The sequence below is a fragment of the Muscardinus avellanarius genome, assembly GCF_963383645.1.
Source record: "Muscardinus avellanarius genome assembly, chromosome: 7".
Taxonomy (NCBI): domain Eukaryota; kingdom Metazoa; phylum Chordata; class Mammalia; order Rodentia; family Gliridae; genus Muscardinus; species Muscardinus avellanarius.
In genome coordinates, this window is record NC_137793.1 from 26873389 (window position 1) to 26891877 (window position 18489).

At 37.9% G+C, this 18489-nt stretch overlaps 2 protein-coding genes and 1 pseudogene across 3 annotated transcripts in view; 2 read left to right on the forward strand and 1 right to left on the reverse strand.

The window, feature by feature from the left end:
* The window catches only part of LOC308265016 (olfactory receptor 2G6-like), a gene marked incomplete at both ends in the record, with an annotated part of 658093 nt that overhangs the window by 394434 nt on the left and 245170 nt on the right, over window positions 1-18489 (forward strand). The window lies entirely within an intron of this gene.
* Window positions 11545-13146, reverse strand: LOC308265220 (kelch-like protein 23; annotated as a pseudogene). The gene has a single exon. The product of its transcript is annotated as a kelch-like protein 23 (transcript).
* LOC308265263 (olfactory receptor 2L13-like) lies at window positions 15211-16155 on the forward strand (the record flags this gene model as incomplete). Its single annotated transcript, XM_080698860.1, has 1 exon — window positions 15211-16155. Exon 1 carries the CDS (start codon window positions 15217-15219, stop codon window positions 16153-16155), a length of 939 nt encoding a protein of 312 aa, XP_080554986.1. The 5' UTR covers window positions 15211-15216.

Genomic DNA, 18489 nt, shown 5'->3' on the forward strand with positions numbered 1-18489 from the left:
GGGAGACTCTAAGGCTATGAATGTTGCCAAGGTCAGAGATGTTCTTCAAAAGCCCAGTGAGAGCCCTGGTGATTTTTCTGAGAGCTGTACCAGGATTATCATTTGATTTCAAGGTATATAAAAACCAGGGAAAGGTTAATGTCACCTTTGTTGGTCAGAACACTAGTAACATCCATTGCAAGCTACAGAAGCTGGAGGTATTTGCAGGAATGAATGCTTCCCAACTCCTTGAGGTAGCAAACAATATCTTTATTAACTGAGACTTTGAAGAGAAATGAGAATCAGATTGGAATATGTGACAAAAAGCTGACTTTATCACACAAGTATGGAATACCCACTCCATGGCAAGTCTAATAAAAAACCAACTGAATGGGTCCTTCTTGGTCTCAGTGTCCAGGGATACCCAAGGAAAATAAAGCTCCTATCCAATGAAACCAGTGTGAACTCTGTAAAGAACTTACTTAGGCTCTGAAGAAACTAATGCCCTAAAAAAGGCCAAGGGACCCAGGAGGGGCCATCAGGATCCTCCCCAGCTCCTCTCCTGGCAGTCAACCAGACCAGTTTGTTTAAAGACTAAAGGGGATCAGGCCCCAGGATCCCCCAAGCAGTCCATGGTCTGAATGATAGTGAGTAAATGGAAGACACACCTTCAGTTCCTCTTTGACACTGGGGCTGAACACTTGGTGATCACCATTCCAATATCCCCCATCACCAACTAACATGTCAACATGATTGGAGAAAGTGGGAAAATCTCCCAGCAAACATTTTTCATTCTTCATTTTCATTTCATCATCATCTCCTGATGAACCCTATTGGGGAGGGAAGTCATTAACCAATTTCTATATGTACCAGACTCTCCAGTTCCACTGCTGGGTAGGGACTTTCTGAGCAAGCTCAGAGCAACTTTCTCAGAGAAGGGTAAATTGAAGTAATCAGTGTCCTCTAAGCTGATTTGCTTCCTGAAAATACCCTCAGAGGAAGAATGGAGACTGTTTTAGGGGCAAAAGGGGGGTCCATCAGCCTAGAGTTAGCAACTTGGTGGCCCAGAGTCTGGACCAAAGATAATATACCTGAAACGACCAGATTCTAGGCACTAGTAGTCATTAAACTTAACTCTGATACCTGAACAGTGTGATTAGGGAAGTATCCAATGTCCCAGCTGTCCCTAGAGGAAATCCAGCCCCACCTAGAGAGGTCCCAACAATATGCTATTATCATGTCATGCCATTACATGTGGAACACTCTTCTCTTTCCAGCCAAATAGCCTGGAACCCAGGACTACCAATAGTGCAGGACTTTTGAATCATTAATCAAGTCATTATCACTTTACATCCTACCACACCTAACCTACATACACTCCTCATTTTACTTCTGGCCACCACGACCTACTTGACATGCTTGGACCTGAAAGATGTCTTCTTCAGCATCATTTCAGCTTCTGTGAGGCAAGAACTCTTTGCTTTTGAGTGAGAGGATCCAAAAACTGGAATAAAAAACCAGTTTTACCAAAAGCCACTTTACCTGGACCCAATTGTCCCAAGGATTTAAAAACACTTCCTCCATTTTCAGGAAAGTCCTGACTCATGACTTCTAGTCTTTTCCTTCCCACTCCTTGAGTTCCATCCTCCTCCAATATGTTGATGAACTCATCCTCAGAGTAGACTCTTGAAGGCTGTGCTATGCCAAAGGAAAAGGCCAGCTTCTCACTTTCCTAGAGTGCTGTGATTCAAAGTTTCAAGAAAAAAGTTCAGGTCTGTTCACAAAAAGTTAAATACATGGGGTAATTATCCCATGTATTTACATATGGGATATATTTGGAATATATAAATATATGGGATATATAGAAATATATATCCCATATATTTCCATATATTTATCATTCCATACTTGTGTGATAAAGTCAGATTTCTGTCACATATTCCAATATGTTTCCCGTTTCTCTTCAAAGGCTCAATGAACACCTTGTTTGCTACCTCAAGGAGAGGGAAGACTATTGGAGGCAGGAAGAAAAGAGGTAGTCAAAGCTATCCCAGTGCCCACTAATTAGAAAGCCCTCCAGAAATTCCTTGGAGTAGTAGGCTTGTGTCACATCTAAATTTCAAATTTTAAGTTGGAAAGTCAAAAACAGTTGCTAGTTTCTTTTATTAATAGCTGTCACAGATACATACACAGGCATTCGGCAGTTGTAAATAGATGCTAGCTCCATGTCTTGCTGGAAACCACCAAAGATGCATGTTTTGACATCTAGTGGTCTAAATTAGGTGCCAGGTCTATATCTCACTGGTATGCATGAATAAATCCAGTAGAAAGATGCTGCCTATGATCATGTATGGATAAGAATCAGGTTCAGAACTCAGACAGCATACTTTATGGCAATTACACAGTGAGAGAACTAAAGGAATACTTTTATTTTTCTCCTCTGTCTTTCAGATGGAAAACTTCCCATCTGCCAAGGCCACTATCATACTTTTAGATTATATTTTGTTGAACTGAGAATTTATTGATCCCCTAAACACTAAAGAAAAATGTTTATTATTTTTCTGTGCCTGAGTTTGATAGTATAGATGAAAAGACCAAAAGGATTGCCACCAGAGGAACATGTAAACAATGACACTATCTTGCAGCTGGGTCTGTTTTGTAGTGGGAATATAAAGGGTCTAAAGTTCTTGTTAAGAGAAATCCAAAGCTATGCCAGCACGATAAATCAGATGTGGCCTTTCTGACCATACTTACAGATGAATATTTACCTTACCACCAGAGCCCAAAAAGACAACAGGAAACCTGATAAATAAAAGGAGATAATTATAGGCATGAGGAAATATTATAATAAAGTTAAAAGAATGATGAAAATGCTTTTAGATAGAAAAGAATTTTGGATAGCAAGATACTTGTTCAAAATAGTTGAGTTATAGGAGAAAAGAAAGAAGAAAACAAAATTCAGAATATTAAGCAAGTCCAGAGGGTTTGAGAAAGTTGCAAATAATTTTTAAATAGTAAAATCTATGAAAGAACTATGTTGCTTACTTAAAACATAGACTCTGGGACACTGGCTTATTCCAAGACTTTGCTTATGGAATTCTTGGGATACATATTAGAACATACCTGAATTGAAAGGCATTTTATTTCTGCAGTTAGGTATATTCTTGGGAATAATTTATTCATACATAGTGATGAATGTATGAATGATTGTAGCAAGAAAAACTGTAGCTTTTGGCTTTCTGTGGTTTCAAAACTTCTTTAAAACTTAAGATTAGACTGGTTTCACGCTCCCTTTGGAGTGGTGGGCTGGTCAGCTACCAGGTAGCTCCCCCTGGGCAATGGTGTGAGAGCTCCATGACCTGACCTCTGGGGCTCTACAGGTTCTCAGCAAGGCTGACTGTTCAGGATAATAGGACACTCCTATTCCCTTTTAAAAATGATGCTTCTGAAATTGTCTAATACTGGTGCTTGTGACATTCATGTTATCCTTGTGTATGTTTCATTGTGTTACTTGGAAAATGTCCCAATTAGAAGTTAATTTGTGCCTCAGTTTTAGAGTTTTGCCTTTAATACTTGGAGAAGGCAAAAGAATGACAAGTGTGTGGATGTAGAATTACATTATTCAGAGGTGCAGTTTTATGATCTGCTTCAGATGTGTGTGTTGCTGGCTAAGCCTGCTTCTAGGCTCTTTTCCTATTTGATGATAAAGTAATATTATAAGAATGGTGATGCTGGGCGTGGTGTTGCACGCTTGTAATCCCCGCGCTTGGGAGGCAGAGAGAGGAGGATCACGCAGGTTCGAAGCCAGCCATGCTGGCTTTAAGAGACCCTGTTTCCAAATAAAAAGTATAAAATAGGTCTGGGAGTATAGCCCGCAGGTAGAAAGGCTTCCAGGAACCCCAGTACCACACACACACACACACACACACACACACACACACACACACACACACAAACACACACACACAAAAAAAATGGTGAGGAAGATGGAGAAAGAGTTGTGGTTGTAGTGTTCCTGCTGCACGCCTTTCAGGGATTAAACTGGACAGAGGTCTCTTCTCTACCATTCTTCTGAGCAGAGCACTGTGGCTGCACACAAAGGGCTGAAATGAACTGTGGTTGAGTAGATTTGGGGTTCAGATTAAGAAATGGGGCCTCAATGATCTACTCAAGATGCTGGTAAGCCTGGCAGTAATCCGGATTATTTTTGTTCTTGACCCATGTGTGAAAGAGAAGTTTACAACATTTAATTATAAGCCCCAAAATATATGAAGCTCTGAAAAATCCAGTCTTGCCTTTCTGAAAAGTAACTGTTTTCCAAATGTATTTCAAAGACTTAAATTTCTGCTACTTCAAGTTTTAAAACTGCTAATTATTCCAGTTTTCTGTCCTGCATGGTTTAAACAGTGTACTTTGATAAAAGCAGGTTAGTACTGTGAAGGTCCCTGTCCCCTGAAACACTACAGTGAGCACAGGTTCTGCTGTGGTCATGACTGGTGGTTACACACATGCTTTCTCATTTTACTGCTCAGATGCCTTCATTTCTTGATCTCTTCAAAACTCTCAATAGATGACCATGAAATTGAACTCCAACTCGACTTAATGGTGCAAAAACTCTGTTTTCTTTTCCCCTAGCCATTTCTAGAGGACTTGATGACATGGGAATGTCCATTTTCATCTGAAAAGAAGTGTGCTTGTTTGTCTTCTCTATGGGCTGTTGTATGGCAACACGTTGATGGTGTCAAATGTTGCTTTAACATGTAATGTTGATTTTACATCTTGTGTCATAAGAATGACTTCTGTTTGTATTGTAATTATTATTAAAGCTGTATACTTTACAAAATATTAGAACTGGTTACTAACATTAAAAAAATCCTACAGACAAAAAAGCTTGTTGAAGCTAAGTTAAAAACAACCTATATTTTTTTAAACTTTGTCTCACAGAACTTTCCCTAACATTACCTATCATGACTGATGGTCTATTACAAATGCTTTGGCTACCTGGCCTCCAATTTAAAATGCTCAAGGAAAAGAGTTACAGAAAAACTCTATATGGTAAGCTCTATGGATTATTGCATAATGTATTAGTGTATCATTTTTATGTAGGTGCCCACTGAACCACCATGAATGACTTTAAACTAAGATAAACAGACTCATTCAGCCCTCCAGCTAGATGGTTGTGAGAACAAAATTTCATATAAAGTATTAATTCTTCCACGTTCCTCTTACAGTGCCTCCTACCAGCTTAGAGTAGTCATTGTCCCATTTTCATATATATATATATATATATATATATATATATATATATATACATATATATATACATATATATGTATATATATATGTATATATATGTATATATATATGTATATATATGTATATATATGTATCAGTGTGTATATATATATGTATGTATCAGTGTGTGGGCATTTTAGAATGAGCTGTCTTCTAAGGGTGGAATTCTATTTTCTACGTGGTCTAGTCTGCCAGAAATGGTTTCTATTAAGATATATATTTTATTTATTATCTCCTTTCTTTAGCTCAAGTCCTCTTGTTGGTAATTTTGGTTATTTAGAGCCTTGATTTTTTATTAATATATTATTATATATCTTGAGCATATCCTCTAATTTTATTTATAATATCTTTGATTATTTTGAAAATCAAAATTCCAAATTTTCCTTCTGGCATTTTCTGCCACTTCATATTGGTACTCTTCATTGTTAAGGTGTGGGAGTTTATTGTTTCTCCATTTGTCTTCATTCTCATGCTTTTAGAATTCTTTGGTCTGTGTCTCTATTATTAGCAACCTTTTCCTCTTTGTGTGATAGTGCAATGTCTACTTGTTGTCCCATTTATAATAAGTCCTATGCTCAGGGTTTATATGTGCCTTAAAAAAATCAGTCTGATAATACCAGAAGTTGGAGTTAGCCCCCCTGATCTTCTTTAACAGGATATAGTTCCTAGATCATGCAGGTAAGCAGCCATTTCTAATTGGTTGCAGGCCTCCATGACATGCTGTGCCTGCTGTCTGGCTTGTTGAGACTTAATGCTCCAGGGATATCTCTGCTGCTCTGTTGGTTCCAATCACATGTAACCATGCACACCATTGGCCTCCAGCCTTTATGATCATAGGGTCCAATCTCAGCAGGTCTAGAGATTATGGTGTTCTGAGCCTGTGGCATGGCTGATTGTGATTTGATGCCACAGGGACACCATTGACTTTCTGCTGATTGTGTTCATATGAAATGATGTCTAGCTCTTGCCTCATGCTCACCAGGCCCAACCTCTTCCAGCCAGGAGATTGTAGCATTCTTAGCCTGCAACATGGCTGTATGAATCAAATTGCCTCACAAATACCACTGCTGCTCTGTCAGCTGTGATCACATGAAATTCTGCTGACCTCTGGTTTTCCTATTTGTGGGGTTCACACTCTGCCAAGGGAGAGATTGTACTGTTCTTGGCCTGAGGTATGGGTGGCTGAGTTATTTAGCCCCAGGAACACCACTGCTGATTGGGATAGCAACAATCATGTGAGACTTTGTCAAGAGCAGTATATTTGGAGTCCAAACATCACCAGCGGAGAGTTTATAGCCTTTTAAGCCTGCAGTACAGTCGATTGAGTTATTTTACCCCACAAACACCACTGCTGATTATCCTGTGGTGATCATTGGAGACCCTGAAAGAGCAGTTGGATTGCTAACTGCCCCTGTGTTCCTATGGACTACCTGCTAATTCACATTTCAGCTGTGTCTTACTGCAACCCCTGCCACCATCTTTATAGAGATTGTTTGCAAGATACAATAGTTTTGGTTACTGCCATGCAAGTTCCTGCAGCCATGGAAGCTCCCACTGGGAAGGCTTGTAATCTTACAGTTCTGATGACCTTCATTTCAGTCATTCAAGTCCCTGCAGGAACAATCTATAGTTTCTTGGTTTCAAAAAGTTTAGCTATAGCCACAGGAGTTCACTGGGTGGTTTGGCTGGGCATTCTGAATATTTACAGTGGTCTTGATAAGGCTGGTTATTACCACTTGGTTTCTTCAGGAGGGTCTGTAGCCTCTTGATTTTGATGAATTTCACTTCAGCCACTGGGGTTTGCTGGGTGATCTGACTGAGTGGTCTGGAGATTCACAGTCTTGTTGTATTCAAGTGTGGATAGAATGCAACTGCCCTTTCATTCTGGGTCTTTGCAGTCACTGGTTCAGTAAGATTTAGCCTTTGCTGGAGTTCCTCTTTAGGAGCCACTAGACTCCAGAAGCCATCAACAAATTCCAGCATAGGCTTATCAAGGTGCTTGTAACCTCAGCTCAGTTATTGGTTGACAAGATGAGATGCATGGAGCGCTTTGCAGTCCTCTGCTCTCTGTGCTCCCTCCATTTCAACCATATTTCAACTGCCTGTGTTCTGTTGCAGACTGCTTTATTCTCTTGACAAGAAGCAGTCATCCTGCTGTGTGAGCTCCAAGTTTTGTAGCAACCAAAATGCTCTGCCTTCCTCTGTTCTGTCTTCTTGGATATCACTTCTTTATTTTTTATTTTTGTTTGAAAATGGAATTTTGCTAGGTTCCCAATAGTCTTGCTTAAGTTGCTGGGGCTGGCTTTGAACTTGTCTGTCTCCCAAATACTGGTATTATAAGCATGTACCACCATGCCTGTCCAGAATGACTTTAATGTGCACCTCTTTGGCTTATTGATCTCTGGGCTAAACAGAACTATAAGAGATCCTCGGGTCTGTTCATCTGGCACTCTATCAGGCACTGTGATAGTGGCATACACTCTCCTACTTAGTTCCCAGAATTTCTATCAAATTAGTCTTGTCTAAAAATTTGGGCACAAACCAATGCCTTCAGCAATTTTCCAGCTGAGCATCCTAATCAGAGAAGGATTTGACAGGCTGTGAAGCCAAATTCTCTTGTATCACATACTTTCTAAGTTGACTTTCAAGTAGGGTTGCTCAATGCATTCATGTTTGCACAGATTAACCACCTATGCCCCCCCCCACACACACACACAGAGAGAAAAGTGTTTTGTCAGAAAACAATTTAATTTAGTCACAAACACCAATAAATAACTCTGGAAACTGACTAGGCAATTTTGAGGCAACTATTCCTGATAGTAATTCTGCCACTATTTATAACACTCAGGTTTTTCATGTATCTCATCTCTTAACTTGAAAATGAGGGAATTTCATAGAACATTTTATAACATTCCCTACAGTGTTTAAAGCATGTTCTAGAATGAATACATCCCTCTTCAGGGGAATTCTGGATTCCTGTCAATTGCTATAGAATGGATTGTGTTGGTTGATTTGTTCTAAATTGGAACAGAGATGATCACCAAATTAGTGAATCAAGTGAAATGATCATGGGTCCTGTCTCCACGGACTTGGACACTAGGGATCAATTAGAAGAAAAAGAGGAATGTCTAAGGCTTGAAAACATAAGGTTCTACTTATAACCTACAGCAACCTGTTCTTCTGTCTTCCGTCAATACAGCCTGAGAATTATCAGTGTGGAATGACTTATTCTGTTTTGTCTTGAATAAGGTAATAGCAAAGGAAGCTGTTTTAACTAAGCAATAACTTATGAAAATATTTATGAAAGGGGATGAACTGTTTTCAGACTTAAAAAGAATGATAAATGTTCAAGCAGTGAATGTTACAAGGTGTTTTCTAAATTCCTTTGTAGTAATCTGTCAGATACAGAGTGTTTCTAAGATCAGAGCAGAGTTTTCTTTGATCCAGGTCCTGCTGGATCAGTGACATGACCTCATTGCATGGCCTGGCAGATGATGTTGCACATCCTGGTGTTTAAACATTTTAAAGAATTCACCCAACTGTCAGCAGAGAATGGTGTAGGTATAAAACTACCTCCTCTCTGAAAATACAAACTCAAGAACTTCAGAGAAGGTGAGTCAAATAATACCAATGAACTGAGTGGATTTGGGTTTGTTTTAACTGAGAGAGATATTATATTTGATTTACCTGCCATGAAGATCTCTGTTGTCTGCACAAAGAATAAGCAGTTTCACAGAAAATCAAAAGCTAAAAGTGAACTTATGATGTGGAGGAGACAATGTGTGCCTGTTAATATTCCAGAGTGTGCTGCTCTGGAAGGGTGTGCCTTAATTAGGCTCATGAATTTTTCTGGATAGTTAATATTTTTAATATACAAAGGATTTTGACACTTATGAAAGACCTATGATGTGGGGAAAACAGTTACCTTCTTTCCCTCTGAGCAGCTGTCAGGTGACTTTGTTAGGATTAAGTTGTCTGAGGCTCAGGCAATTTGCTTATTCTTTTTTGACTGATTGTATAAAATACTCCTTTTTTAACAGAGTGGTTTATTTATTTTATTGGATATACAAAGTAATATTAAAGAAAAATTAAATAAATTAAAATTATTCAATATCCTCTTATACTAACATAACAATTTTTTGCATATTATTTCTGCATGCATATAGACATTATTGCCACAATCATAGTGTACTTATTGTACTTTCCATCTTATAGACACATCCATGTTTCTACATAGTCTTTCAAATAATTATTTTAATGGCAGTACACTTCGATATATTTATTAGCCCACTTTCATCTTTGACATGTACATCTTTCCTAAATTTTTGCTATTGTAAATAATGCAGACATAGGCATCTTGATACATTTACCTTTTTGTATTATTCTTTAGTTTAAAAGTCTATGAGTAGAATTTGTGGAGTAAAAAATATGAGTTTTAATGACTCTTGCTATTACCAGATTGTATCCCCAAAGAGTTGTATTTATATTTAAATGCCATTTGAAATGAATTAATTAAGCAGTTTCTATAATTTTTAAAAAATTAAAACTAGTTTTAGGCTTCAGTATTTCATAGGAGGAACTCTGGATAAAGAAGGAGAAACCATAGAAGAACAAATAAAAAGACCTAATTGAGGGAGAACTAGAGAGGGGAAGAGAGAAACTCCCTAATGTACATGATATAGATTCAAAATACATCAAAGTCAATCACTAAGCCAAACATGAGAAGGAGGGAGGTTGGAGGGATTGGAGTGGGAACCATGGAAGGGCTAAATGAGTGATGTGTGCATATATGCCTCCACCATCTTGTGCTCCACTAAGATGTATTACTACAATGCACCAAAGAAAAATTTAAAAAAGAAAAAAAAATAAAGACAACAAATAGATATTGTTAAAAATAAAGTGAAAAATAATTATTGTCTCTATTAAAAAGTGTGGCATAGATGACCTCAAAGATAACAAAAAATTAAACAGTCATTCTCAACTTTTCTTACATTATAGTACAAATGGGAAGTGACTCTATAGACATACAGAAAATTAGACAAAAGTGTTTCTGGCCAAGAGGCTCCAGCTGCCTAGGCTTCCTCTGGCAACGAGAGGGGAGGGGACCTTTATCTAGACACATCTATGACTTTCAGTGCCAGTGTGCATAGGTCAGGAAGCTCTAATTGTTAACAAATTTAATCCAGTTAGTGGCAGAGCTGGGAAATGAATGCAAAGTTCTTATCTAAGTATTCTGTATTATATTACAACTGTTATACATGCTTTCCATTTTAAATTCAACTTTATTTGAAGACAAATATCTACACTTAAAAGGGGATTTTCATGATGTGTGTTTGTATATCCTCTCAAGTCTTGTACTCCAATGTGATTGATATATGACTACAATGCACCAATTTAAAAAAATTAATTAATTAATTAATTAATTAATTTTAAAAAAGGGGATTTTCCTTTTTTTTTTCTGCACGTCTGGGGATGGAACCCAGGGGCATTTGACCTCAGAGCTACACCCCCTGCCATATTTTTTATTATTTATTTTGAAACAGGGTCTTACTAAGTTGCGGAGGGCCTCACTAAGTAGCTGAGACTGTCCGCAAACCGCGAGCCTCTGGTCTCAGCCTCCCAAATGCTGGGATTACAAGCATGTGCCACCATGCCTAGCTTCCAATATTTTTAAGCTAATGACCTCCTAAACTAGCAAAATTGAAAGTTAAAACTAGCCCTCAGCATCAGAATATTTGACTATTTTCTCTGCAAAACTTTTAAACTTCCTATTCTTTTAAATTTAGTTTGTAAACTCCTTTAACAGTATAGTCGTTTGCATAGTATTTTATCTCTGTTAATATGTTAAATAAAGAAAATAACAATAAATTATTTGCACTACAAAGGAAAGAAACTATACTTAAAATGAGTCCATATTCTAAATAATTTTAAAGGTAAAATTTTTAAGTGTTGTATTTGATTTCTGCTTTCAGGAGGAGAAATGATTGATTACATACAAAACTTATTCACTTTTTAACCATGTCAAATATTCCATACTACCTTTGAGAAGTAGAAATTATAGAAGTTAGTCCCGTTGACTCAATTGTGTCTATACAAAAGATTTTTCCTGATGACTAAGCACTGGATTTGGGAGTGAAGTAGTGCTAGGAATTAAACTCACAAGTCTTCTATTATGTGTCAAATCACAGTAATAAGTAAGGGACTCTAAACAATATGTTATTTTCATTACACTTCCAAACATTGATTACTTGGTCAATTCTGTGGATCCAATCAGACATTATACACACAAATACATCCATGAGATATATAGCACTTGGAAGATTACCCACTGTTTCCCACTTTGAATCGTATTTTGCAATGCTCTGAAGATATGTTCCTTTGAGCAGGGATATCCTTCAGTGAAATATACAAATCCATTCATAATTTCAGGACCACCTTCCATCCTCCTTTCCATCATGGGAGCTCTCTCTCTCTCTCCATTAATTTTGCTCAGGGTCATAGCACTCTGTGATTATAGTTTGTTCACTGACAAAGTCTTTTTTTTTTTCAAATGGAGCACAACATATATTCTGGGTGTGGACTCGGGGTGATGAGGCTCCATTCACTGATCTCTGAATTGTAGCTCTGGACCTTGCCATAGGCACAGCTTTTTCTATATCCACAGTGGCCAATAATTACACAGATAACTTTGTGTAAGACACAGCAGAGCATCTCCATGCTTTGAATGAATGCTTGCAATAGGAATCCATTTTTTTTAATGGCCCATAGAACTCAGGTTCTCCCACTGAAGCCCCTTTCCATAACCACCTAGAACACAGACACAGACACCCAAGGTGACTGGGCAGTGGTAATACCTGGCATTGAGCACTGGCAAAAAGTTCTGTCCACTTGTTGCTTTTACTATTATAGATTCACACTGTGTCAAGAGCGTCTGTGTTATTTCTCCTGTAGCCTCCAGTCACACAAATGTTAAAACTTAAACGTCTAATACCATAGCTCTTTCTGGTACATTCTGGTATTTTTCTTCCTGAATCCGAACATTTGTCAAAGGATCCCATATGTGAACCTCTGATGATAATCTACAACAATATATATTGTGACTGTTGACCTTTGGGGAATCTCTTTATGCATGGAATGAAAAGAATTGTATATTAAAGAACATATCTTACTTTCTGTGAGTAGGTAGCTTCTTTGAAGACCTAAAGCTGTCTTTAAATATATTGGTTTTATATCTATATTAATATGGCTTAGTAGATTATGTGGGAGCAGTCCACTTATAACTCTCTGATAGCTTCTTCTTTTCAAACACAGATTCTTTCTGAACAAGATAAAGAGAAATTTTTCACCACTGATTTTCAAAAATTCTTCTTGTTACCATACTCCTTTAAACCTTGAACACAGAATTATTTGACATTCCTTCTCTAGTCCTGGACACATATGGAATTCTACAAGAGAGTGTATTCCAATACAACTATCAACATCTAAATGCCTTACTAAAAGCTGCTCACAAACTTTTTTTCCCGAAAGAAACCATAGATCTGCTGATTCAAGCAGGCTTTGGACATTTCTTTTAACTTCAGTTTGGGAAGTATATGCATAATTTACAAGACCTTCCAAAATATCATGATGGATACCAGAGAGTTGTTATATTTTCTTTTTAAAATTTTCTTTCATGTTAGCCATGAACATGGCCTTAAAATAATTATTGCAAGCAGTTAAAATCAGTGACAATGGAAGATTATGCCTGAAGGGCAATGAAGGATAATATCAGTAAATAATTCTTCCTAGTAAAATGTTCTGAATGCATCCAGTAAATCAATTGAATGAACCAATCCTTGAGAAGATACAATTTTCTTGTCCTTTTAGAGCCATGGCTCTGGTGGCTGCTCAGGGATGCAGTGCTGTCCCAGGCTAACCTTAAGTGGGAGCAGCAGTGCCTTCAGACCCTTGAAAATGGTGCTGCTGAGATGGCCTGCTAATGCATCTCATCTCCAGCCCACGGGCAGCTCCTATTTTGGTGCCCCAGCTGCTCCCTTGCCTCTACCCAGACAGGCTCACTTCAGTGCTATATGCTAGAGATCTACCACTGCCTGGGTGTGCTGTGATGGGGGTGGGGTGGTCCCTCCCCTTGGTCCCCTAGTACTTTTCAAAAAGTGCATATGACCAAGTAGTCAAAAAGTGCATATGACCTTGCAGCTATAGGAATAGTATTCTCCAAGTTACAAGGTAAGCAAGAGAATAATGCTTACTGAAATTCTGGAGCATAAAATTAGGTCCCATGACAAATAAAGAGAGATGCTTACTTAGCATAGACTGAGATAGATCCTCACCTCTAATGATCACACACATTGTACTGTATGTTTGAGCTTGTTCTAGTATCTGTACCACACACTAAATTTTAACTACATATTTTAGATCTTGTGTATTTTAATCAGAAAAGCACATGGATATGTACCGATACTGTCATAAACCTCAACAGTAAACTTATTTAGAAGAATTGGATGTATGGTGGTGATGGCTATCTTGTGCTTTCTCTTTTCCTATTAAGTCATGAGATTTTCTTTCTAAAGCCATAAAAAGAAGAGATTATTTACAGTCCCATCCAGCCTGTGTGCCTGATGGAATTATGCATCTGCCAGGTTCCTGCCCAAGCACACTCAGTATTAGTCAACTAGACAGCTATAAGAATGAATTCCCATGTTTCAAAATAGGCTCTTTTTTAACAACTTTATTCATGTTTACCAAAGTTATATAAAGAAAAAGTTGATTTTAAGTCACTAAATGTTAATACTGAAAAAATCTATTAATTTCTTTTCCTCCTGTTAAAAGGTCAATAATCTAAAATTACTACACAAATTAAGAAAGAAAATTAAATTTTTTTTCATGTTAGCTGTGAACATGGACTTAAAATAATTATTGCAAGCAACAAAAACTGGTGAAAATGGAAGATTATGCCTGAAGGGCAATGAAGGATAGTACTGATGTGGCATCAGTATTTTTTTTTTTTGAGATTTATGATTGCAAACATACAAAGCAGAAAAAATTTTTAAATTTTTTGTTAGTGCATTGTAGTCATACATCTTAAGGAAGTACAAGATGGTAGAGACATACATGAACATATCACCCAATTTCTGCCCCATTTGCTCCTCCCTCCCTCCCTCTCATGTTTGACTTAGTGATGGACTTCAATATTTTTGTTAATGTACATCATGTACATTAGAAAATTTCCCTCTTCCCCCCACCCATCCCATTCAGTTAGGGTCCCTTATTTGCTCACCTATAGTATTTTCTTCTTCATCTAGAGCTCCTCCTATGACCCATTTTCTCCCTAGTTTCCATATATTAGGGATTTTTTATTTTTTGTAACTGACTAATCTCACTTATCATAATGTTCTCCAGTTCCATCCATTTTCCTGTAAATGACAAAATTGTGTTTTCCTTTATGGCTGAGTAAAATTTCATTGTGTACATATCTCATGGAAAAAAATCAATCCTTAAATTCATTTGGGACAACAACAACAACAACAACAACCAAAACACAGAATAGCCAAAATAGTTCTCAAAGCAGAGAGATTTATACCAAGATTAGATATGGGAAGCAGTTGAGCTGAGCTCAGTAATGCAAACCTATAAAAGTGGTGTGTAGAAGGCCGAGACAAGAGGATTGCAGGTGGAGGCTAGTCTCAGCAAATTATCAAGATTCTGTTTCAAAATAAAAAATAAAATACAGGTAGGATTGCAGATCATAGGTATTCAATTTGAAAGAGAACATTCAATCAGAAGCTAAAATCAATTGCATAAAACCTTCAGTGTTGAAGGAAATTCAGTTCATTCTAAATAAACCATGATGATAAAATTGGTTCATTTTGATTCTCATTTCATGCTTAGTTCTTGGTGTTTGTTTCCATTTTCCTTTCAAGGAAGGTAACACAGTACGTTTTCATGGAGACATGGAACCAAACATCAAGTGATTTCATTTTGTTGGGATTGTTTCCACCAAATCAAACTGGCCTCCTGCTCCTGATCCTCCTCCTCATCATTTTCTTCCTGGCCACACTGGGAAACTCAGCGATGATTCACCTCATTCGCATGGATGCCCGGCTCCACACTCCCATGTATTTTCTCCTTAGCCAGCTATCCCTCATGGACCTGATGTACATCTCCACCACTGTCCCCAAGATGGTGGCCAACTTCCTCTCTGGCCAAAAGAGCATCTCCTTTCTGGGGTGTGGTGTGCAAAGCTTTTTCTTCTTGACCATGGCAGGTTCTGAAGGTTTGCTCTTGGCCTCCATGGCCTATGACCGTTTTGTGGCCATCTGCCACCCCCTGCATTATCCCATCCGCATGAGCAGGAGGATGTGTGTGAAGATGATCGTGGGCTCCTGGATACTGGGCTCCATCAACTCCATGGCACACACAGTCTACGCCCTTCACCTGCCCTACTGCGGCTCCAGGGCCATCAACCATTTCTTCTGTGATGTGCCCGCCATGCTTCCTCTGGCCTGTATGGACACTGGGGTCTATGAGTACTTGGTTTTCGTGAGCACAAGCCTGTTCCTCCTCTTCCCTTTCCTTGGAATCACTGCTTCCTATGGAAGGGTCCTTTTTGCTGTCTTCCATATGCGCTCTAAAGAGGGAAGGAAAAAGGCCTTCACCACGTGTTCCACCCACTTAACCGTGGTGACGTTTTACTATGCACCGTTTGTCTACACTTACCTGCGACCTAGGAGTCTCCGCTCACCAGAAGAAGACAAGGCCCTGGCAGTCTTCTACACCATCCTCACCCCCATGCTCAACCCCATCATCTACAGCCTGAGGAACAAGGAGGTGCTGGGGGCCGTGACAAGAGTGTTTGGGGGATTTTCTTTCAAGAAGAAGTGATCATGGCAGTCCCACCTTCTTTTTTTTAATTTCCCCATTTTCATGCTGATTACAACAAACACACATATAATCTAAGGTTTAGGGACACAATTGAAAATAAAATTAATTACTATGTACCACTGTAATAACTATTAATATATTAACTTAGTTGTCAGTAACATAATCAATGTTAATATTAATAATATTCAGATTATTATATATTATGTTATCTTATACTCTGTTTTATAGACTATAGTATACTGGTTTGCATACATTGCAAATTATATTAATATTTACATTAAATTAACATGCCATAATTTGTACATATTTAACATGAACTTATTATTGCATTTAAATACTTTATTTTTATTCTAATTCCTCAAGCCCTGTACGTCTTCTATGCTTACAGCAACCAGCAACTTGGATGATGACATTTCAAGGATACTGCAGCCACATGGGGCCAATGACTACTGTTTTGGACAGCAGTGCCCTAGAGGAAGCAATAATGTGCTTTTAAAAGTGTGTGTGTGTGTGTGTGTGTGTGTGTGTGTGTGTGTATCCCCTCAAAACTACAATGAACTATCATCATCCAAGTTAGTAAGATAAGACATAGAGGAAAATATTTGTGGACAACAGCTCATGCAGAGAGCTTCTGAGCTGGACCCAGGCAAATGCTTCTGCCTAACTACAGGCTACAGCCTAGCATCAATTGGACCAAGTAACTGTCTACCTAACCACTAGGACCTAAATCCTTGAGACAGCCCTAACTTGCTTCTGGAGATGCACCAGAAAACATCTCCTAACAGAACATTACTTTTTTGAACATTAAGACTGGTTAGTGAATGTATCTGCACACGTTTTAGATGCTAATTAGAAGCCAATAAAGCTGAGAAAGTTTCAATGAAGGGGCTTCCTAATGCCAGAGACCTTTATACATATTCAAACCCTGCTTATGAATATATGAGCTCCTAAAATACTGTGGACCAAAACTTGCTTGTGCGTGGGTGCTTCAACTAGTGTGCCTACACTTACCTTCAGTGTGTGTTTTGCTTTTGCAATACACAGCCGCCCTGAATCCTGATATGTCCTGAACTCTTTTCTGAAATGACCATCAGTAACCTAAGGGGTTCTAGTAGAGGTCTTCTCTACTCCAATGGACCTGATCTGATCCCTGAGTAGAATGGTTCCAGTAAAAAAGCATGTGTCAAGTAACAGTACAGCCATTATTAAATCAAATATGGAGTTTTCTCAAAAATTTAAAAATCACACTTCTCTATGATTCAGCAGTTCCATTACTACTTATGGACCCAGAGGGAATAAAATCATGTTTTGCATGGATCGACCACCTACCTTCAACCACGAGGAGAAATGTTTTGTCAAAGCATAATTTAATGTCATTGCAATCACCAATAATTTTCTATAGAAATTTTTTTTTGTTAGCAAGTTTACTGTTCCTGATAGTAATCCCAATATTATTTAGAGGAACACTAATAATGTTTTTCTGCATCTCATCTCTAACTTGAAGTAAGTGGATTTTAGTGAACATTTCCCTAACATTTCCCACACCTCTCAAATCATGTTCTTGAATAACTGTGAGCATCCTTCTTCAGAGGAATTCCTGGTAGCTAGTGACTACAGCAGAATGGATTGGGTTGGTTGATTTATTCTGTTGTTGATTTATTCTATTGGTTGATTTATTCTGTTGTTGATTTATTCTATTGGTTGATTTATTCTGTTGTTGATTTATTCTATTGGTTGATTTATTCTGTTGTTGATTTATTCTGTTGGTTGATTTATTCTGAGTTGATCTCCAAATTAGCAAGTCAGGTGAAATGGCCATGGTTCTTGTCGCCAGAGATTTGGACATTCGGGACCAATTAGGTGAGAGAAGGATGCAGGAGGATTGAGTAAGATTCTTTGTATAAAATATAGTATTCTATACTACTCCTTATATCAGTGAAAACTAAGATAGTCAGCATAAAATGGATTTTTCTGTTTTCACATGAACAGAATAATAGCAAAGGAAAATGTTTTAACTAAGTAATAATTTATGCAAATATTTTACAAAGTCAGGAAAGTGTCTTCTGACTACAACATAAAGGGAATGATAAAGGTAAGAGTGGTGAGCAGTGAATGTCAGAACCTTTTCTTGACCATGTTTTCTATTATTTAAAGGTTTCTGGGACCTGCTGACCTTGTGGCATAGCCTGGTGAACTTTGTGAGCAAGGCTTGACATTTAAACATTGTAAATAATTCAATGGACTATCAGCAGAGAATTGTGTAGTTATAAGACTACCTTGTCCCTGAAAATTCAAACTCAGGAAACTAAAACAAAGCCAGATATGACCATGCTT